This window comes from Mauremys reevesii, linkage group 3 (genome assembly GCF_016161935.1).
Source record: "Mauremys reevesii isolate NIE-2019 linkage group 3, ASM1616193v1, whole genome shotgun sequence".
Lineage (NCBI taxonomy): Eukaryota > Metazoa > Chordata > Testudines > Geoemydidae > Mauremys > Mauremys reevesii.
The window spans coordinates 130525171-130549427 of record NC_052625.1 but is presented as its reverse complement, the minus strand read 5'-3'; the positions used below and the strand labels follow the sequence as shown (position 1 = coordinate 130549427).

The following is a 24257-nucleotide window of genomic DNA, read 5'->3' as shown; positions in this document are numbered from 1 at the left end:
TTAGCAGGCCAATGCTCAAACCACTGAGTTCTCCCTCCAGTGAGGCTGTGTCTACACTGCAAAGCAATAGGGCTCAGACCCTGGGTGCCGACTTAAGTCAAGCTCAGATCCTCCAGCCTTGCAGGGTCCTGGGACCCTGAGCCTTGGGTTACTGCAATTGCAGTGTAGACCGAATTTTTTTGGGGGGGTGGGAGGGGTGGGGGGCAGGAAGATGTCAGGCTGCTACTCAAAGCAAGTAATATAGTTCCTACAGCATCCAATAGTGAAATGGAATACTCTACCATAACCATTTTATTTAATAAATCTATCAGAATTCTCCAAGCCCTCTTGCATTTTAAACTCTCAGCATTACTAACTCCAGTGATGATATATTTCATCGGGGCCTTATCCAAAGCCCAATGGAGTCAATTGAAAGACTACAGTGGACTTTACTGGATGTTAGCTTAGGCCCTAAGACATCTGTGGTAGGAGCATAATACACTGATTTGGTCTTTTTTAGTCATAGTTATTTCTATAAGTTAACAATTGCTACTGATGCTTCTAGTACATTTCCAGCCATTATTCTTCAACCACCTTCTGCTTTATTAAATTTTTTGTGAATACATATATAACATACTAGACATAATCTCACTAGCGAGCTGCTATCCTCCAGGATCTATTAACTTTTAAATCAAGGCGCTGATCTCCATTTTCTATTTGACAGTACACACCAGTGCTTTAAATGGTGCAACCCTAAAATTATATTTGTGACAGACACAGCAATTTCCTGAAACATCCTGGACAAACTGTACTGAACACAAGAATGGCCATACTGGGGCCATCTAGCCCATTATCCTCTCCCTGACAGTAGCCAGTGCCAGATGCTTCAGAGGGGATGAAGAGAACAAGGCAATTTTGAGTGATCCACCCCCTACCATCCAGTCCCAGCTTCTGGCAATTGGAGGTTTTGGGACGCCCACAGCATGGGGTTGCATCCCTGACCGTCTTGGCTAATAGCCATTGAGGGACCTATCATCCGCGTATATCTAATTCTTTTCTGAACCAAGTTATACTTTTGGCCTTCACAACATACTCTGCCAACACTTCCAAAATGTGTGAAAAAGTGTTTGTTTATACCTGCTACCTACTGATTTAATCATATGACCACTAGATATTGTGTTATGTGAAGGGGTAAATAACACTTCCCTCATTTCGTCCATACCATTCATGATTTTATAGACTTCTATCTTAACCCCCCCTTACCCATCTCTTTTTTAAGATAAGCAGTCCCAGTCTTTTTAATCTCTCCTTGTATGGAAACTGCTCCATACACTTAATCATTTTTGTTGTCCTTTACTGTAGCTTTTCCAATTCTAATATGTCCTTTTTGAGATGAGGTGATCAGACTGCATGAGTATTCAAGGTGTTGGCATACCATGGATTTACGTAGTGACAATTTGACTTTTTCTGTCCCTATTTCCTATCCCTTTCTTAATAGTTCCTAACATTGTTAGCTTTTTTGACTGCCGCTGCACCCTGAGCGGGTGCATTCAGAGAACTATCTACAATGACCACAGATCTTTTTCATGGTAACAGCTAATTTAGACCCCATCATTTTGGATGTATAGTTGGGATTATTTTTTCCCCAACATGCATTACGGTGCACTAAACACTGAATTCACCTGCTTTGTTGTTGCCCAGTTACCCAGTTGTGAGACCCCTCTGTAATTCTTCACAGTTAGCTTTGGCCCTATCTATATTGAATAATTTAATATCTGTAAATTTTTCCACCATACTGTTCATCCACTTTTCTAGATCATTTATGAATATATTGAACACCACAGCTCTCAGTACAGATGTTTGGGGAAGCACCCTATTTACCCCTCTCAACTGTGAAAGCCAACCATTTATTCCTACCCTTTGTTTCCTATCTTTTAAGCACTTAGTGACCCATGAGAGGACCTTCCCTCTTATCCCATGACAGCTTACTTTATTTAAGAGCCTTTGGTGAGGGACCTTGTCAAAGTTTTTTGAAAGTTCAAGTATCCTATATCCACTGGATCACCCTGGTCCATGTTTTTGTTGACTCCCTTAAAGAATTCTAAAATACTGATGAAACATGATTTCCCTTTACAAAAACAGTGTTGTCTCTTTCCCAATATATCATTTTCATCTATGTCTCTGATAATTTTGTTCTTTAATATAGTTTCAAACAAACAATTTGCCTGGTACTGAAGTTAGGCTTACTGGCCTGTAATTGCCAGGATTGCCTCCAGACCCTAAATTAAAAATAGGTGTTATATTAGCTACCATCCAGTCATCTGGTAGAGAGGCTGATTTAAGCAATAGGTTATATACCACAATTAGTAGTTCTGAAATTTAATGTTTGAGTTCCTTCAGAACTCTTAGGTGAATACTGTCTGGTGATTTATTACTGTTTAATTTATCAATTCATTCAAAATCTTCCTCTCTTGACACCTGGGACAGTTCTTCAGATCTACCACCTAAAAAGAATGTATTGAGTGTGCAGATCTCCCCCATATCCTCTGCAGTGAAGGCAGTGAAGACTGAGGCAAAGAATTCACTTAGCTTCTCTGCAATGGCTTTTCTTCCTTGAGTGCTCCTTTAGCACCTCTACAGGACAGTGGCCCCACTGACTATGTGGCAAGTTTCCTGCTTCTGATGTACTTGAAAAAAAAATTGCTGTTAATTCAATAAAGTTTAATTTAATTTGGTAAGGCTTAACTTAATTCAAGTAAAAGTATAAAAAGGCAGGCCATGAAAGAATTTGAAGAGCAGCTAGTTAAAGACACAAAAAATTAAGCATTTTAGGAGTTCATATTAAAAATGCAAATATTTATGTATTATTGTGGGGACTGTACGTAACATCTCTAGGAGGCAGACATGACTAATGCAAAAGCTGGGAAGCATTATGAGCTTCAAAGGGCTATTTTAGAACCATGGGACACAGAAGAAGGAACTTTGGGGAGAAACAAATTTTAGTGGAATACCTAGAGAAATACCTGGGAGGCGGGAATGCAAATTCCTCACTTCTGGGCCCAACCTATTAAAGCTACATCTTGAGGAAAACACATTGTCTGACAGATTACCTATTCATGGTTTCTAAGGATAAAAGACCCAAACTATTAAAAAAAAATTCACAGATTCATGGGTGTACTTGTTCTGAGCCAACAGCTACTGTGAACTTGTGACCGCACAAAAAAATCCCTGGTGCTGTTTAAAGGATAGTACATCTGCCAAAGCCCTTATATAAAGTTTGGGTGATCTGGTAAGCTTATTAGCATGCCTGTAGATTTTTTTATTATTTTAAAATATTTTCTCGGTAACGCTTTTATCTTAAGAATAAGTGTGCTTACTTAGGAAAAGCTGTGTTGTAACTTAAACCTATGGGCAATTACACTGTTTACAGCCTCTGAGAAGAAAAGCAAAGCAGGCCTGCTGAGGCAGTTTGACTTGCTGGGGAATTCAGTGAGGCAGGGAATTGCATAGTCTGGAAAAATCCTGGTCATAAGGGAAAGAGACAGGTCTTCACCCAAGACAGGTGACAGCTGGGGAGCCGGAAGCCTGAGAGCATGTGCCCTTGTTGGACCACAGAGGGGGAGGAATAATGGTGCAGTTGCCCTGAACTATGACAACAGTCACCTTAAAAGAAAAAAAGTTAATAGCCATTTCAGACACTACTTCTGTCCCATCCCCCTCGAGTTCCTATGACTATTTCTTATTTTTAATCAAATAGTTTTCTTGCTCCTGGTGCTGCATGAAAGACCTACTCTAATACGATAACTTGACTACTTTTGGACCAATCCTGAAAACACTTATACACAAGAGTAAAACCTTATTCACAAGAGTAATCCCAAGATCAAGGGCTATCTTGGTTACACGGGGGGGGGAGGGGAGAGAACAAAGAAACTTTACACAAAGCGCTGTCAAATACACAAACTAAAGAAAAGAGAACCTTCTTCCTCTATTTGGCTACAGTAATTTTAGGTGTTAGAACATTTTGAAACAGAAACCTGAGTTTGGTAACCTTTAATATTCAGGAATCATCTGTCAATGTGGGGCAAGAGTGCTGGAACAAGTTTTATAGTGGGGGTGCTGAAATCAGAAAGCATTATTTTGTTATTACTACTGCCACGCCCCCAGCACTTTGATGGGGGCTGCACTATAAATAAGATGTGAACTATCTAAATTGTTTAATATCTTTATCTCTACATTAACAAGGTCACAAGATGTGGTGCTTAATACCATTGTTTCATTGATATCAAAGAGTATTGTTACTGCTGACATCAGCTCCCTGCTTTACAAAGTTACCAATATTTTGCAGGCCTACAAAGAGAGGAGTGTCAAAACATCCAATTTTATAGATAAAAAGTTACCTTTGTTTGTTCACTATCAGGGTCTTCCAACCAGCAATACGGGTCACATATATTACACCCATGGTAATCATGTACCTGAATTTAAGAGAGAGAGATTTCTTTAACAAACACAAAAGCAAACTTTGTTTGTTTTGAAATTAGCAGATGATCCACATCAAGATGAAGGCTCTGTGGAACGGAAGAGCTGGAAAGTAAAAAGCACCACTCAAGTAACCACCCCAGTAATTCCTGGCTTCAAAATGAGCAAGCCAATATTCTATGGCCAGGAGAATGATGGCCAAGTCAGTGCAGTCACAGTGAAAGAAAAAGTCAGATGATTATCAGGAGTTATACTCACTGCTAGAAGGTACATATAAATCCTATACTCTTTTCATATGGGAAACCAAACCAAATAACCAGCATTTAGCATCCTCTTCATTGCCTTGCTCAGCAATCTGAAGATACAATTAAGACAGCCACAAGAGCAGTGTTCAACTGGAATTGTGACTCTTCGTTTCGCTATTAACCTTTACAGTCACTCAGTAATTAAAGTTTCCAATTATTTAAGAGTAAGTATGTTTGACTGTAGTTGTCCTATCAGTATTAATGACGCCAAGGAAAATTATTTAAGTAGTGGCTTGTCTACATGACAAGTTACTGCATGGCAAGCCAGGGTGTGAATCTAGTTCAGACATTTCAAGTTTTATAATTCACTCAGCTTTAAAAGTAGGAAGTCAAGCTGAACTTTTTGCCAGTATCAACTAATGCTCCAATTCTGCAAACATTTCTTCTCATGAGTGACGTTAAACACATACCTAAGTATTACAGGATTAGGGCCTAAAGTACTGCTTTTTGTGGGACAGGAAGGGGGGAAACACCAATCAGGTTTAACAGAACCTACATGGTTATTTTTAATGAACATCAGTTTCACCATTTGAACACAGAGGTGTATAGTGTTAGTAATATATATTCTGAATGTTGATGTACAGAAAGCAAAGTGAGAGTCTTACAGGTGCATCATCATATAAGAAGATAAACTTTCTAATTTTCTGCGTCTTTCAACATTTAGATTAAGGCCTTAATTTTCCAAGAGAGATTAGAGATTTTGGAGGCCTCAATTTTTGGATGCTAAACTTAAGAACCCTCAAAAGGGCCTGATTTTTGGACACACTGAGCACCTGCACTATAGAAGTAAGGGCATTTTAAGAAGTCTCAAGTTGGTGATCCAAAAACCTGCAATACGCTAGTCACTTTTGGAAAATTTAAATCTATGTTTTTTTCTACATAAATTATATATGTAATTTTTTAAAAAGTTACCATAAATTTAAGATTTAGTTTAGCTTTTATTTTTTATACCCAAACGATGACATTACTCTTTGGGGAAAATTCCACAAGTGATTCCTTTCTTTATTTGTCCTATGATTATACTAACACAGGGATCAGCAACGTTTGGCATGCGACCCGGTTTGTTTACCTGCCGCGTCCGCAGGTTGGCCACCTCCCTCGGCCTGCACCAGTTCCCGCCACCCCCATTGGCTTGGGACAGCGAACCACAGCCAATGGGAGCCGCGATTGGCTGAACCTGCAGACACAGCAGGTAAACAAACCGGCCCGGCCCGCCAGGGTGCTTACCCTGGCAGGCCATGTGCCAGAGGTTGCTGATCCTTGTACTAACACAACACTGTTACCCTCTGTACTCCTCGGAGAATTCTGCACCAAAAAAATTAAAAAGTTCTGTGCACAATATTTTAAACTTCCATAAAATTTTGCATATTTATCGAAATAACTAGGGCTGTTGATTAATCACAATTAACTCACACGATTAACTCAAAAAAGTTAATTGTGATAATTGCACTGTTAAAAACAACAAAATACCAATTGAAATTTATTAAATATTCTGGATGTTTTTCTAAATTTTCAAATATATTGATTTCTATTACAACACAGAATACAAAGTGTACAGTGCTCACTTTATTATTTTTATTACAAATATTTGCACTGTAAAAATGATAAACAAAAGAAACAGTATTTTTCAGTTCACCTCATAAAAGTACTGTAGTGCAATCTCTATCATGAAAGTAACTTACAAATGCTGATTATTATTTTTTTTGGTTACATAACTGCACTAAAAAAACAAAAAGTGTAAAACTTTAGAGCCTACAAGTCCACTCAGTCATACTTGTTATTCTGTCAATTGCTAAGACAAACAAGTTTGTTTACATTGATGGGAGATACTGCTGCCTGCTTCTTATTTACAATGTCACCTGAAAGTGAGAACAGGCATTCACATGGCACTTTTGTAGCCAGCATTGCAAGGTATTTACATGCCAGATATAAATTTTATTAGAGAATATTTAAAATAAACGATACAAAGTGTTTGATGCGTCAGTTATTGTGTCATTGGGGCTACATACAGGTTGTGGGGGGATGTTAGCGTTTTGGTGTTAGGCAGCATATACATATACACAGTCTGTCATGTCCCCAATGCGGGGTATACGGTGGGTGAGTTCACGATACAGCCAGTAAACAGTGAGGGTACATCACTCATACAAACAGGTTACAGACAGTCATGGGCACGAATAAGCAGGCTGAATAATGGGGTTGGGACGACCCTCACATGGTGGAGTACAGTTTGGTGGGTTCGGGTGCTAAACATTCGTATGGCCCTTCATGCTTCAGCCACCATTCCAGAGGACATGCTTCTATGCTGATGATGTTTGTTAAAAAAATAATGCATTAATTAGATTTGTGACTGAACACCTTGGTGGAAAACTGTACGTCTCCAGCTCTATAGTTTTACCTGCATTCTGCCACATAGTGCATGTTATAGCAGTCTTGGATGATGATCCACCACATGTTCATTTTAAGAACACTTTCACTGCAGATTTGACAAAGCGCAAAGAAGGCACCAATGTGAGATTTCTAAGAATACCTACAGCACTCGACCCAAGATCTAAGAATCTGAAGCGCTGCCCAAAATCTGAGAGAGACAAGGTGTGGCGAATACTTTCAGGAGTCTTAAAAGAGCAACACTCAGATGCAGAAACTACAGAACCCGAACCACCAAAAAAGAAAATCAACCCTCTGCTGGTGGTATCTGACTCGGGCTATGTCTACACTACCGCCTATGTTGACCTATGCCACGCAACTCCAGCTACATGAATATAATGTAGCTGGATCAACATACCTTAGGTCGAGTTACTGAAAGGTTTACACTGCGGGGGTGGGGGTCGACAGGACTTACGTTACTCTTCTCATTTGGAGGGGGGGGTAGAGTACAGGGGGCCACTGGAGAGTGATCTGCTGTCAATTTGGTGGGTCTTCAACTAGACCCACTAAATAGACTGCTGGTGGATCGAACTCAGAGCGTCGATCCTGGCTGTAATGTAGATATAGCCTCTGATGATGAAAATGAACATGCATCGGTCTGCATTGCTTTGGATTGTTATTGAGCAGAAACTGTCATCAGCATGAATGCATGTCCTCTGGAATGATGGCTGAAGATGAAGGACATATGAATCATTAGCACACTTGGCACATAAATATCTTGCAACACCGGCTACAATGGTGCCATGCAAATGCCTGTTCTCGCTTTCAGGTGACATTGTAAACAAGAAGCAGGCAGCATTATCTCCTGCAAATTGTAACCAAACTTGTTTGTCTGAGCAACTGGCTGAAGTAGGACTGAGTGGACTTGTAGGCTCTAAAGTTTTATATTATTTTATTTTTGAATGCAGTTATTTTTTGTACATAATTCTACATTTGTAAGTTCAACTTTCATGATAAAGGGATTGCACTAAAGTACTTGTATGAGGTGAATTGAAAAATACTATTTATTTTGTTTTTTACAATGTAAATATTTGTAATAAAAATAAATATAAAGTGAGCAAGGTACACTTTGTATTCTGTGTTGTATTGAAATCAATATATTTGAAAATGTAGAAAACATCCAAAAATATTTAAACAAATGGTATTCTATTATTGTTTAACAGCAAGATTAACCGCCATTACATTTTTTTAATTGCTTGACAGCCCTAGAAATAACACAATATAATCACACTCCTGTTATCAGCCCCAGCAGCACAGGGGATCATTAATCTGCACAATTCTGCATTGTGCAGAATTGCAGTAGGAGTATCTCTTTAGTTCTATAAAACTAAAACAAAACTTAAGTTACATTTACTGGACAAAGATTATACTTTTATTTATCAAGGGTGTGAAATCCAAAGCATTACTGCCTGCTTAGCGGGGGGGGGGGGGGAATGGTGAGGGTTGTGAGAAAACATTTTCAAGTCTGGGATGAAGCTCACAGTTCAGAACTGTTAAGTACACACATACTGCTCACAAGATTTGCCTTTCACTGACACCTGCGCTACAAACTGCACCACAACATACAATGCAGACAGTGAATAGCCACAAAAGTAATAAGCGCAGTTTTATAACATCATGCTAACAAAGTTTCCTGAACGAAAACAAAGGCAAGACCCTTAGCAGGGCTTGCTTTGAGCGCCGGCCAACTAGCAGGTCAGGCAGGTCACTTAGCCCCTCGCGGAAGGGAGGGGCTCAGTATCTGCCTCTGTAAAGTGGGGCTGCTAATGCTCTCCCCACTGACAGGGGGCGGAGGGGACAGTCCGGTTGACAAATCCTTTGGGGCTCCCCGGCTGGAAGGACCCACCCGCGTGGCCGAAAACACCGCGCGCTGCCCCGCACCTCACCCCGAGGGACTGGCTCTGCCTTGGCCCGAGCCCCGCCGAGCCCCGCCCGGCCGGCAGCGGCAGCAGAGCCGGGGCCGGCCGGGGGAAGGGCCCCACGTGCCGGGCAGCGGCTCGGGAGCAACCCCGCGCGGGGGGGGGGGCAGCGGGGCCGGGGTCGGGGTCGGGGCCGGACGCACCGCAGCCTCGTCGCGATAGGCCTCGGGGTACTGGGCGCTCTGCATGGTGCCGGGCGGGCGCGCGGGCGGAACAGGCGCGCGGGCCGCGCTCAGCTGGAGCCGGCAGCCAAGACCCGCCCCGCCCCGCCCCCTGACAAGAAGCGGCTGCGCGCGGCCAAGAGGGCTGAGTGCGCCGGGGAGCCGGCAGCGCAGCGAGCACAGCGCCCTCTGCGGGGACGAGGCTGCAGCGCACCCCGGCCGCCGCGGCTCGCTGGAGGGGCTGCGGGGACATTGCCCGCTAGGTGGCGCTGTAGCATCCTGGTGCCGGGGCGCAGTGCGCAGAGTGAGGCGGGGGGGGGGGTCCACCGCAGAGAGCGGGAAGCGAGACCCCTAGTGGCCACGTCCTGCCCAGCTCCCCAGCAGGGAGCAGCCCCTGTGCAGCCGGCGATGCAGGGAGGGGAGGAGAAAAACACTGACCACTTCTTTCCCTTCCAGCGGGGAGTTTTGGCTGGACGTGCAACCACCTGAGGGGAGGGCTTCCACAGGCAGCGCGCGGCACCAGCAAACCTGGCCAGCAGGGAGCAGCCCCTGTGCAGCCGGCGATGCAGGGAGGGGAGGAGAAAAACACTGACCACTTCTTTCCCTTCCAGCATGGGGGGGGGGGGTGTGGGGGTGGGAGCTGGACGTGCACCAAGCACCTGAGGGCTTGTCTCCACATGAGCTGTTCCAGGATAGCTCACAAGTGTGGACACCAAACCTGGAATAACCCTGTTTTGTTTGTTTGTTTCCAAATTAGTTTGAGCCATTTGGAAGTCGATAGAACTAAACCAGAACAAGGCACTGGTATTCCAGAATAGGAGAGTCCACATATGGAGTTATGAAAGCTGGCCCCCTTTAAATTCACACCCTACGTTATTCAGGAATAACTTCAATGTGTAGACAAGCCCTCAGTCTGATACACCAGGAGGAGCAATCTGGTAGAAAACCCAAAACTGTGACCCTTCCCATTCCCAGCTGCTGGGCATGGCAGGAGTGCTGGACTTCTCATCAGGCCACTGTCTTTGAACTTTGCTTATGTATCTCCCAACATTGTATTTTCTTAAGTAGTAACCAGTTGGTTTAATCCTGCAGTTAGTGGGCATCTGGTAACATTTTCAAGCCCTGAACTATTAAGACAGTGGGCCCGATTCCCTTCTCAGCCGCCTGAGTCTTACCTTCAATTGTCCCAACCATTTCACCGGAGTGACTTCTGATCTGCATCAGTGTAAGTGGGAGGAGGAGCAGGTCCAAAGTAGCAAGAGATGCTTTACAAGCACCATCGGCTGGATTCTCACACCATGGTAGGCAAGGTCAAACACAAAGGGTGCTTTGATTTCTGGCCATGGTATTGCTATTGATTGTGAATTACCAGTGTTAGCCCCATGCACAACCAAGGTTCTGCTGAGCAGATGTCTAAGTTGTCCAAGGTAACGGAAGTCCAACTGTAATATAAAATTGTAAAAATCAGCAACAGTTGGAAACTAATAACTGGTACAAGCAGAATTAAGTTAAAAGAATGGTGATAAGTGGCTCCTGTCACAGGTTGACAGGACAATGAGCTGAAAGACTCTAGAAGTTGGAGGGAATGTTTATAGTAGAAATCACTTATATGTGTTTTGACTGGTTAATTTTAATGAGATGAGGTTGCCACCTACTCTGGACACTGTTTAACTGGGGGTGGGAGGCATCAAAAGAGAGCATGGCAACAGGTGGGCTGGAGGGAGCAAGCTTTGCCAAGGTGGCTGCTATCACACAAGAGGTCCACTTCCTGGACACTACAGTATTAATAAGTGATGGTCACATAAACACCACCCTCTACTGGAATCCTACTGACCACTATACTTACCTACATGCCTCCAGCTTTCATCCAGACCACATCACACGATCCATTGTCTACAGCCAAGCTCGAAGATACAACCACATTTGCTCCAATCCCTCAGGCAGAGACAAACACCTACAGGATCTCTATCAAGAGTTCTTAAAATTACAATACCCACCTGCTGAAATGAAGAAACAGATTGACAGAGCCAGAAGAATACCCAGAAGTCACCTACTCCAGGCCCAACAAAGAAAGTAACAGAATGCCACCAGCTGTCACCTGCAGCTCCCAACTAAAACCTCTCCAGTGCATCATCAAGGATCTACAACCTATCCTGAAGGGAATGCCCTCACTCTCACAGAATATCAGGGTTGGAAGGGACCTCAGAAGGTCATCTAGTCTAACCCCCTGCTCAAAGCAGGGCCAATCCCCAGACAGATTTTTGCCCCAGATCCCTAAATGGCTCCTTCAAGGATTGAACTCACAACGCTAGGTTTGGCAGGCTAATGTGCAAACCACTGAGCTATTGCTCCCCCCAACAGGCCTGTCCTCACTTACAGATAGCCCCCCAATCTGAAGCAAATACTCACCAGAAACCACACAACAAAAACACTAACCCAGGAACCTATCCTTGCAACAAAGCCCGTTGCCAACTCTGTCCACATATCTATTCAAGGGACACCATCACAGGACCTAATCACATCAGCCACACCATCAGAGGCTCATTAACCTGCACATCTTCCAATGTGATATATGCCATCATGTGCCAGCAATGCCCCTCTGCCATGTACATTGGCCAAACCGGACAGTCTCTACACAAAAGAATATATGGACTCAAATCAAATGTCAAGAATTATAACATTAAAAAACCAGTCGGAGAACACTTCAACCTCCCTGGTCACTCAAGTACAGACCTAAAAGTTGCAATTCTTCAACAAAATGGGCCTTCATCATTCTAATCCTGAAAGATGTTCTGAACACATTGGGCCAAAGAGAGGGAACCAAATTACATCATCACCTCCACCAGCTTTAGCTAAATCTTGAACAACACCTGGATTGCCAGACTTGGGTTCCTTTGGTCATTCTTCTCTTTGTGTGTCATTTTTCTTCTCCACTTTATTTCTTCTCTGTTCTATCTTTCTCATTTTGTCTTCTAATAGCCCTCTTCTGTGTTAGCCACCAAGAAAACCTCACCCTTTGCTATTGTGCTGTGAGCACTTGACCAGAAAGACAACTAAAAGCAATGCCTTAAACACAGGGCTGGCTCCAGGCACCAGCGAAGGAAGCAGGTGCCTGGGGCAGGCAATAGAAAGGGGCAGCACTCCATCCATTATTGGAGCAGCACATCCGGGTCTGCGGCAGCAATTCAGCGGCGGGTCCTTCACTCCCTCTCTTCCTCTTTGGCGGCACTTCGGCTGCAGCTCAATCTGGTTTTTCTTTTTTTTCGTTTTTTTTTCTTCGCCGCTTGGGGCGGCAAAAAAGCTGGAGCCGGCCCTGCTTAAACAGCCTATAGCAGGGATCAGCAACCTCTGGCACACGGCCCACCAGGGTAAGCACTGTGGTGGGCCAGGCCGGTTTGTTTACCTGCCACGTCAAGGTTTGGCCTATTGCAGCTCCCACTGGCCGCGGTTCGCTGTTCCAGGCCAATGGGGGCTGCGGGAAGCGGCACAGGCCGAGGGATGTGCTGGCCGCTGCTTCCCACAGCTCCCATTGGCCTGGAGGCAAACCGTGGCCAGTGGGAGCCACGATCGGATGAACCTGCGGATGCGGCAGGTAAACAAACCTGCCCGGGCCACTAGGGTGCTTACCCTGGCAAGCCATGTGCCAAAGGTTGCCGATCTCTGGCCTATAGTTTGCCAGTTGTCAGAGTCAGGTTGATTAAGACCATGCACTGAGCCTGTGGTTCTATAGTAGTGAGGTTACTTTTGAAAGTCAGCACCAGAGACAGAAACTAAAACTTCTCTGCTGTTTGGTCTTTTTCATGTGTTTGTCTTGTTTTGTCTTAAAGAAAACAGGATCAGAGTTCAGCAACCATGGCAACAATAGTTCTATGCTATCTAAAAGAAGGGTGTGTTCTCTGCTGATTTGCTTCTTCTTGTGGCTCTGCAAATACCAGCGGATTGTGTGTCCTGTGCTTTCAATGCTTATGACAATAGTGCAGAGCAATGTCCAGGTTTCTGTCAGAGATAGTGGACAGTAAGGAGGGCTTTATAGGATTTTTATGAAAATGATGGGACAGATGACATTATGGGACACAGAAAATTGCATGCTGTGAAGCTGACCTCTTGTTCTCAGTCACCCTGCGCAACTTGTTTCTGCCCCACCATGCATTGCCAAAACTTCCCAAAAGACAGGGTGCTGGACAGTGGTGGGTTACACACTGGGATCCCTACCCATGGTGTGCCACACTGTGCATCAACACAAGAACTCCTGGGAAGAATGAGCAGTGCTGATGCAAGGAGCCAAGTATGCCCGTGCACAAACTATACACTAACTGCAGATGCTTTAGGGCACTCACAGCATCAGCCATGGTGAGTGCGGCACCGGAGAAATGGAATTGAGGAGGGAATTGCTTGGTTGAATGAAACTTTAGCTGCCATAGTCAGCTGGGGAGTTGCACACAAAAATGGAGAGCTGCTAGGTGTGCTCGCCAAGCTGGACAATCAGGAAAAGGTATTTCAAAAATCCACAGGGCTTTAAAGGAGAGAGGGGGCTTCTAGTCTCCATGACCCCCTGGGCAGTGTGGCGCTCACAACTGTAATTACAGTGGTCAGTGTTGGGCCTTGCAGATCAGCTGCTGGAGGACTGTTAGGGTTGAAATAGGTAATGCAATGTCTACACTAGCTTTGAGTCGACTTCAGTATGTTGACCGTGGCTCAACGCCACTGGGGGGCAGGCGGAGGGGTGGCTTTACTGCATCACTGTAACTGGACACTTGCATCAATGGGAGACAAATTTAAGTGTAGACACATGTCACAACTAGGTGGACACAAGGTGGCTTACGTGGACCTAACTTTGTAGTGTAGATCAGGCCTCAGAGTTGTAGCAGTAAACAAGGGTGTTGCCTAGTGGATAGAACACTGGGTTAAGATTTAGGAGATGTGGGTTTTATTCCTTTCTGGGTGACCTTAGGCAAATCACTCCATCTCTGTTTCCCCTGGACGATAAGGAAGCTGACTACCTTTGTAAAGTGCTTTGAGATCTACTGACAAAATATGATATAGAAGAGCTAGGTATTATTATTATTTTCTGTTGGGCCTGAAACCCCTTTATCAACACAACAGTTCCTGCAAGATGGTTCCTGAATTTTTAAATGGAAGGCAATACTCTATGTTAGTGGGTGAAGGAAGGTTCTTTTCCTTTGCTTCAAACAAGGTTTTTAACCGCTGAAGGTCAAACACTGCATGTGGTTTATACTCTCCACTGCACTCCCATATTAGTACTAGTTTGTTCATTTCAAAAACATATTTTGGTTCATTGTGTTCTTTTAATAATTATTTTTCTGGCTATCATACAGTCATTAGCTACATTCTTTCAACTTACTCAGCATATCCACACTGACTCACTTCCAGTAGTATAGTGACTCAGTAGGAAATGACCGCATTGCTTCTGTAAAGAAAGATGTGAAAAATAATCCTGTGAAATTCAGTTTTTACCTTCCCTTTTCACCTTGTCCCCACCTCATTTGATCATTATGACTTAATAACTTGAAACTTTTCTCTCCTCAAGCCAGATGTCAACTTTCTACCCTCACTCTTGCTTTCCTCAACTTTTGTGTTTTTTCCTTATTGCAAAACACAGATCCTGCTCTTCAGATATTTACCAACAGGTGGCAGCAAAACCTCAATCTGTCACATTCTCACAAATACTGTACCAGCTAAATGAAAAGCTTCTTATCTGTATCAGGGTTTGTTGAATGATTTGAAACTCATCTAATAATATCAGGAAAATGTTGTTTGGGGGAAATATGCCTCTGAAAATACACACTACAGTGGGTAAATTTTTCAAAAATGCCTAAATGAGTTATGAGCCCAAATCCCATTGTTTTTCAATGAGACTTAAGCTCCTAAATCATGTTTACCCACTATATACATTTTAGATTTTATTAGTATTTAAATAATTTATGGATAATTGATAGCTTGCATGGCTGTAGAGATGAAATATGAAATTCATATCTCTATATATGTCTTTAGTATTGTATAATACAACAGCATATTAAATAAATATTATTTGGTACACAACAACTCCCCAATAATATCAATTGTTTAAAATGGAAGTAATTGCTTAAATAATGTTTAGTTCTTTTTACTTTAACTTGCTGGTTGTTTAGACTCAGAAATTACTGAAGTTCTATGAGCAAAATGCTTTTCTAAAACTCTCAGAAAGAAATTATCCAGTCAAATGATTCAAACACATTTTTATTTTGTAATACATTAAATTAAAAAGAAATATTTCTCTTTAAAAAAAGTGCTCATACATAGTAATTGCTACCCTGGATCAGACTCATGGTCCATCTAATCTCTGCATCTGACAGTGGTCAGCACTATATGCTTCCAAGGAAGGTGGGAAAAGCTTCAAAGTAAGCACACGTAGGATAAACTGTCCCTCAGAAAAATCTGCTCCTAAAGCAGAAGACTGGCTTAACCCTTGAATGATGAGGTTTTATATCTTTTCCAAAACTTGATTTTTAGTATTTAATATAATAACTTTGGATAGTTTTGTTGTCCATATAGATAAAATGTGGAACTTCCGTCACCCTGTGAAGTGCTTATGGTTTGTCTACACACAGAAGTTGTGCTGGTTTAACTTAAACTGGTTAAAAAACAATTTCATTAAACTGGCTAAAACTTGTTGGCATCTTATATCAATTTAGTTTACACACAGGTACAAGTGAAAGCAATATGAACCAAGTTTAAATTGATATAAAAATAGCCACACAAAAAGTTGTACCAGTTTAACTAAATTGGTTTAGAAACCAATACTTTTAGTTAAAGTGGTGAAACTTTTTGTGAAGACGAGGCCTAACCTGTTCCCTTTCTTTTGCAATGAAATATAGGGATATTCTTTCAACAATAGTCTAGGGCCTGATCTGGCAAGAAACTTACAACTAGATTTTCATAAGTGGCTTCTAATTTTGGTCCTTCAATTTTTAACTGCCTAACTCTACTAGACTTGGGCACTGAAAAATACAGGTGCCAAAAACTAGATGCCATTTATGAAAAATTGGGCCTCAGTGCCTCTGAGGAGATGCTGAACACTCTCAGCTCCCACTGAAAAAATCAGTGTGGTTGAGCACAATTGTTACTTCCCATAAAAAGCCCAGCACTTTGCTGGACTGGTCCCTCAATATATGTATGCCATTAGATCAATTATACTTCCTGCAGCATTTCTGGAAACGTATCCCACTTTAATACAAAGCAGTACTTTTTTAAACCTCTAAAGAGTTTAATTCAGCTATGACATCATGAACAAAATACAAATTTTCTGCTCTTCTAAAGAAAATTATTGCAGAGCGGCTGGAACTGTTTATATTATGTTTTTCTGTAGTGTCTTACACTGCATCTGGGCCTGACACATAGCCAACAATGGGAGTCTTTTCATTGACATAAGTGGTGTTTGACTCACACCCTAGCTAAGCAAAAACCACTCTGTAAAAACAAGAATATGTCTGTAAACAATAAATTACTCTTTTCTATAGAAATATATACAGAACAAAAATATTAAAGGGAGTACAGATGTGTTTATTTTTGCATATGTTTGCTATTATTTTTGCTTTACTCTATTCTTTTTGTTGTACACTGCAAAAATACTTTATATACAAATTTCTATCTTCAAACATAAATATCTACAAAAACAACCTTTTTATTGAATATGATCATACTATGAATAGCTTTTAAATGTGCAGTCCTTGGAAATGTAGATAAGTGTGAATGGGAGGAGAGTGTTCTTTTCAATCTTCAAAAGCTAACAATAAACATTTACTTGTTTTGGATGAAATCCAGGAAGTTTTGCCATTGAGTTCAATGGGGCCAGAATTTCAACCCTAATCTTAGCAGGCAACATAGAAGTCAACTTTCTTTTCACAAGCTGTGACTTGTTGACAGAGTCTGGAATATACTAAATATATAGGAAAATTGATATATTTTCCTGGGAAAGAAAAACAATTTTCTCTCTTTGCTTTGTCTTGTTTACAAGAGTTCTCAGCATGAAAGATCTTTTTCAGGAAGTTATTGTCTAATTTTATATGTTGCATATATACACACTTTGCTTGCATTTATCAAACTCTTAGAAATGGATAAATGTCTTCTAATATATAATTACATTATGACAACACCCCATTCTACCACCACATGCTTGGCTTTGCATTATAATTTCATACAATGCCACAGATTTCTGTAGGAAGAGTAGAGACTTTTGAGTAAAAAAAACCAGAAAAGCCACCCAAGCTCAACTTGTATGAGTGTCAACTGAATGTCTCTGAGAATAATGTCTTAACATAAAAACCCCCACAAACCAAACCAACCAACTAAACTAATAAAAAACCCAACCCAACCCCAGCCCAGCACAGTTCAGAGATTGTTGAATCAGTACAGCTGATATGCTACATCAAGCAATGTGCTAGGATTTTGCATGTTAAATTGCTCTACCCGCTTTTTAAAACAATTTATTTTAAATATTATCATTGACATTTCATAAGGGAGAAAATGATAAGAAGGAAACAAGAATTTCTGTTCCAAAATAAATATCTGAATATGTATATTAAGAAAAACAAGGTAACCACAGAATAAAAATAGTGCATTCATAAAGAATTCAAAATTGATTTTTATAGGTTTGGATAATATCTATAGTGTTTGATACTCTTCTAAATGAACATAATCTAAACACAATTTGTAATTAAATTAGAAATGTCCAGTATTTTCATAATTGAACTTGACATTAATTATATTAATAATTATTAGTTCGTTATTATTTATTATTGCAGTGCCCACAAGTCAGGGCCAGTCTTAGGAAAAATGGTGCCTTGGGCTAACTTGTATTTTGGCATCCCTGGCCCCTGCTGCCTCCCCAGATTCATCCCCATCACCTCTGTTTCCAACTGCCTCCTCTGGTCCTTCATCTTCCTCATCTCCTCTGTCCCCCATTCCCTCCCCAGGTTTCCTACCTCTCTCATGGCCACCAGGCCCTGCTGCTTCCTAACCCATTGCCCCAAGCTCCCTTCCACAGCCTTGCACTCCAGGCCAGCCTGCTGTTAGCCACTTGACCATGGTGCCTTCGGTGTGGCTAGACAGGAAAGGCCGTATTTTAGAGATGTTATGAAAAAAGAATCTTCACAGTTTAGACATAGCCTTGATGTGGGCCTCTGAGTTGAAGATGATGCCCAGGTTATGGGCCTGAGTGACAGGCCAGCTGGTGGTGTTGTGCACAGTGTTTAAGAAAGGAGGTAGCGGGGAGTGCTTGGGGTGAAGATTAAAAACTCTGTTTTAGCCACGTGGAGCTTGAGCTGATGGATAGACATGCACAAGGAGATGATGTGAGAGAGACAGACTGAGATTTTAATTTGAACAGAAGCAGGGGCAGCTCCAGGCACCAGCTCAGCAAGTACATGCCTGGGGAGGCAAGCTGCGGGGGGCAGCAGGTACGCCGAAGGCACGGGACTGGCAGATCACCCACAGAAATGCCACCGAATCCGCGTGACCAGCCACCCGCCCACAGACATGCTGCCGAAGGCCGCCTGACTGCCGTGCTTGGACAGAAGGAGACAGCTTGGAACAGAGAGATAGATCTGTGAGTCATAGGTAGTAAGATGGTAGTTGAATTTATGGTTGCAGATCAGATTACCCTGAGATTACCCCCAATATAAGGTGTAGAGGGAGACAGGAAAAGGACCAAGAGGGATCTCCCATAGAAAGTTGGAGAGGGCATGGAGACATTATTTTCCTATTCTAAAGCGCCATTCATTGTTAATAAAAGCTCATTAATTTTAAATGGTTAGCATTTAAACTAATTAAATCCCGACATGATTTACTAAATTAGTTACCTCTTATGGATATGAATTTTATGCTTCTGAAGACACAGTAAACTTGCTGAAATCGAATGCCACTTATGCATTTTTTTAAAGCAGACAATTGGTAGTGTTTCCCTTACTATGGGGCTGTGGAATTTCTCCTGCATAAAAATTGCAGCATGTGTTGGATACTAGAACAGCCCGATTGTTTTTAAATTTTAAAATGTTAATGTTATTTTCACAATTTTTAAATATGTTTATTTATTTATTTTTACTATCTTCACAGCTAGTGGAAATAATTTTGGAGGAAAATTTTGCGTTTCAACCAAATTTTATTTATATATATATATATATTATTAGCTTTATTAGGTGATTTTCAACTGGCAGGTGTGACACTGCACTCCATAAAGTGGAAACTCTTTTTGTCATTGATGGAAAGGAATTCCTCAACATTGTCAAAAGAAGAATGACACAGTTCAAGGCTCCTCAGACTGGATTGTGCCCATTTGCAGAAATACCCATGACAGAGTTCAGGGGGAGGAGAACTCCACAAGAGGAATTCCACAGAATTTCACCCAAATCATTGAGGGAGAAAGTGCCACCCTTAAACCCTGAGCATCCCAAAGGGAATGTCAGAAGGCATAGGGCAATCAGTGCCTCTCTACTAGCTTTGAGAATTCAACAACCCTGTCTGTTCCCTGGCAGCACAGCTCCAGTGGAAACTGATAACAGGATCCATGACAAATATATTATAGTAAATAAAATTACTTTGAAGCAGAATTTGAGGTTTTGATTCTTCACTCTGAGCCAGTTGTGATTCAGAGCCATCCATCCCCCTTTCCCTCTGCCCCAAGTTAGGGCTGAACAGGGACACCCCAATTTACAGCACTTAAGTAAAGATCCTTCAGCGGGAAAGTTAACTGGTATCAAAAGTCTCTCTGAGGTATAAAGGAATTTGTTTAGCCTTGAAAACACTAGCACTTTCCATACTATCAGTTAACTATGGCTTAATAAAATGTGTATATGTCTAAAAATCCAAAAGGGCTAGAGGAACATTTTCAAGATAATCCTATTTAAAGAAATTGTCCTTTGAAGTGGAACAAATAACAGCTGGGTTATTAGAACTGAAATATTTTTAAAAATCTAATTTTCTTTTTAACCATTTACACGGTTTACCTTTTCCATTTTGTTCAGCTTTGACAGTGAAATTAGACTGCTCTGTTTCAGTTTCTGTACTTCTACTGTAATCTTGAGTTTTGATTTCTATACTTTTTGGGAAGGTTTAAAACTAAAAAAAATGTTTTATTGAAATAAATTTTGAAAATCAATAAATACCATCCTAACAAATTCTTGGTTCTTTCTTTCTTTCTTTAGTCTGAATTTCAGAGCTAAACTATTTGGGAGTTTTCTTATAAGAGACACATTCTGGAGAAATGAATCAGTAGTTATACTTTTTGCTCCCTCCCTCAAAAAGTATTAGGATATAAAATCCCATAATTTCACATACTCCAAAATTTTGGCATCAGATTTGAATGGAGCCTAATCAACAGCCTGAAACAATTGGTGCTTCCCAAAGACTATCAGAGCTGGAGGGCAGAGAAAAGGAAATCATGGGCCACCTTCTCAGATGATGTACATCAGCGTAGTTCAGTTGAGGAGCTAGTCCTGAGTGTTTGAATTGGTTTTTTATTTGTCAGTGTTACTACTTAATCAGAACCTATATTTTTCCATTTTATAATCTGAGAGCACTGATATCAAATTTTCCATCTGTGCAACACTCAGTTTCTTTATGACAATCTAGTGCATCATCATCATCATTAATACCATGTTAAATGAGATATTGTCATACCAGCAGAAAGACACATAAAAAAGAAACAAGAAGAGAAGATAGTGAAGTATGGAGAACTCCACCACGAAGTGGAATGATTATGGAAAACTAGAACAAAAGCAAGCTCAGTGATTATTGGACCACTCGGTGTGACCCGGGAGGGTGTATGAGCAGCTCAAGAACACATTTGGCATGCCAAGCATCGTGATCAGTGACCTCCAAAAGACATTGCTCTTAGGCACTGCAAGAATTTTAAGAAGCAAGTACAGTTGAGCACCTAAAATGTAGGAATTCTGCAGAGGGTTTAACAAAACTCCTGATTACCCAACTCATAGGAGACAGTTGGTGGTCCAGATTTATTAGTGACTCATAAGGATAAATTTTAGACAGCTTTTCCCTTTTTATGCTTAAAAATCTTGTATGTAGTGAAGGCTATTTTTTTTATTAAATTATCCCCATACTGTAATACTGAGGGATAATAATAAAAATAATAATAATAATAAAATAATAATAAATAATAAATATATCTCATTTTCATATTTAAAGGAAACATGCAAGTACTGTACATTGTGGGCTATATCTCCTACTTTTCCAGGGGTATGGTCTTGATTATCCAGCATGTCTTGTCCATCTTTACTTATTATGATGTTGCTAATGCTGTAGACAGCCTTTCACTGAATTCATTCATTACTTCTCTTCAAATTTTTCATTTTTTCTTATCAAAAACTTCAAGAAATGATAAAATCTTTTAGGGGAATTTTTTCTGGTCACCTGAGTTTTTTGTCCTATTACCAAGTTTCCAAACATCAATTTTCACTGTTTAATTAAATATGCATGCTGAAAGGCAAGAGATGTTCAGAGTTAGGGTCTGTTTGCTAACGTTATTTGTGCCCTTGCTGTTGTGAATTTCACAATATTTACTAAGGTATAAAGTGTAATAGTTGTTACCACACCAAGCCAGACTTGCAAAATATCTTGATTTGTTTAAAGATAAGCATGTTATCTAAACCTCATTAGCAATAAAAAGATCCTATAAAGAAATGTACCTTTCTCTTGTGTAATGCTCCCTGGATTTTCTTTTTCTCTGGTAAGATGACTGCATTGAATTTCACGTACAATACAAAGCTGGCAGCTTCTGGATGATGTTACCACAAACACAACTGTGACTTATGTGAGGAGATACATTTTCACCAAGCTCATGATAATTTTATGGAGAGCTGTTTTGAATGAATTGAAACGAAGGCTACTGCATGTTTAGGGCTTCTGCAGAGGATTGGCGGACTGAGTTTGAATTTGGCAAGCTCAGCCAATGCACATCTGGGCACCAAGCAGTGAGGAGAGATAATAGGGTTGGTTTAAGTCTCCACTTTCTGGCAAAGTTTCATAAAGTTCAGTACCCATGCCCTTACTTCTACTTAAGAAAGCAAACTGGTCGTCTAACTTCAGGATAATGCACCTAACAAACTAATTTCCTGGAGGATGCTGAAAATAAACAAAGAGAGTCCCCTTCTTCCTGGCAACGGAAATGAACTGGCAATCCCGCTTTTCCAAGGGAAAATAAAGAGAATTGGTCCATTTGTTCCAAGCATATATCGAGAGAATATTGCCTTCTTTTGCTGGTAAAGTGCACATCTTCATTGACTGGGTTAAATAACGCCTCTCCTCTCAGAGGGTTCAAGCTCTTGTGGGGCTGGCTGGTGGGCATGTCAGGCTGTACACTGTGGGCCAGTCATTACAATGGAACAGATTGCTTCTCCCAGTATGCCATTCCAACTCTACAGGCCAGTGTTAAGTGGAGTTGAGGCTCTGCCTCTTCTCCCCTCTTTCTGAGTAATTTGGTCCTTTGTGGGAACAAGGAGGGGCAGTCCCTGATCAGAAGGACTGCTATTATGATCATTCCTTGTTCTAGGTCATATAAAGGATGATTCTGTGGCCTCCTATTCCCATGCAACCACACAAGGGACTATCACAGTCTGGCCCTGAATGCATGGATAGTGAACAGACACACATCTATGCAGAAACTACATGCACAGATACCACAGTGATGAAGGTAGCAAAATACTCTCCAGTGCTTTTACTCCCCTGAGCCATGGTTTTCCCTCCCACCCACTTGGAACATGCCTTCATCGCAAAATTAACTCAAGTGATTGGCACCTGGATCTGAGCACCCGCATTCACCTAGCTTAGGTCTGAGCAACCACGCTCAAGTTATTGTGTTGTGTTTCACCCATGTGCAGCACTAGGACTTCTGGGAGCATATCACATGGTTCTTTGTGCTGCAGTAAACTGGGTCACTCTATGATTCTTTCCCAGTGAATTGTGGGATAACTTGTCTGTCTTTCTGAGCACTTGGGACGAATTGTGGGAAGCTAGCCCAGCTAGCCCAGATTGAAAGCACTGCCAAACTTGAGTGAGAAGGTTTTGTGTATGAACAGGAGGTGGGTTAGGGGCAACACCTGGTAAGAGCCTCAGCTAACTCTGCAGGGAAGACATACCCTTGGAAAGGTGTGCATTACTTGTACCACTAATCTTGTGGAGTCTTTCTGCTCACTGAAGAGCAAGCACCAAACATCTGTCTATCTGGACGTTTGTACTGCAGCCACTATCAAGGTATCATGTGCCTGGCCCCTCCACAGAGGTACAAAGGAAGATCACTCTCAATGCACTCTGTTCTCTTTCCCCACCCGAATGCTTTGCACACCTGGCCCTGCACATTCAGCATTTCCTTCAGATACAGTGTGAAGATCTCATTCTTGGTTTGCTTTACCGCCTTATCATGAACTCAGGAGTCAGTGTTATGCAAAGTTAAAATCTGTTGAAAGCAAGGGTATTTGACCCTGACCACAACCTGCTGAGCCTTTAGCAAACAATTGAGACATTCTATGTGTGGTTAAAACAGCTATCTCCTAAATTTGACAGCAAACCCAAGAATCAAGCTGAATGTTTTAATTAGGGATATAAATAAGAATCAATGCAAACCACTGCCCAAGGGATGAGCCAAAACATTTTTAAGGTTCAATGAAAGTTTAATAATCTCTGTAGTTTTTGAATCAGGATCTATCAGGGGCATATTAGGAGTTGGGAATACAGCATCGCTTTGAAACTTTGTGTGTGTGTGTGAGGGATGGGAACGTTCTCAGTTTGGGTGTCCATTTGTGTACAGTTTTGCTGTGTGCATGTTTTGTGTTGAGGTAGAATACTATTACCATCTTCATAGAAAGGATAATTCTTACCCAATTCCAGGGTGCTTTTGTGGAACTCCAGGATGCTTTTGTGGAACTCTAATGGTTCAGCACCAATGGTGGGGTGAACCCAGTGTTGTTAATATCTGTATGCCTTAG

The 24257-nt window shown here is 41.5% G+C and overlaps 1 protein-coding gene across 1 annotated transcript in view; it reads right to left on the bottom strand.

Annotated features, from left to right (window-relative positions):
• The window catches only part of LOC120401286 (prolyl endopeptidase), a 163701-nt gene extending 154338 nt beyond the window's left edge, over nucleotides 1-9363 (bottom strand). Inside the window, exons 1-2 of the mRNA XM_039531029.1 lie at nucleotides 9247-9363; nucleotides 4377-4451 (exon numbers count right to left, since the gene is read on the bottom strand). Coding sequence (XP_039386963.1) covers nucleotides 4377-4451; nucleotides 9247-9291 — 120 coding nt within the window. The 5' untranslated portion in view covers nucleotides 9292-9363. The remainder of the gene's footprint in view (nucleotides 1-4376; nucleotides 4452-9246) is intronic.
• Nucleotides 9364-24257: the final 14894 nt, after the last annotated feature.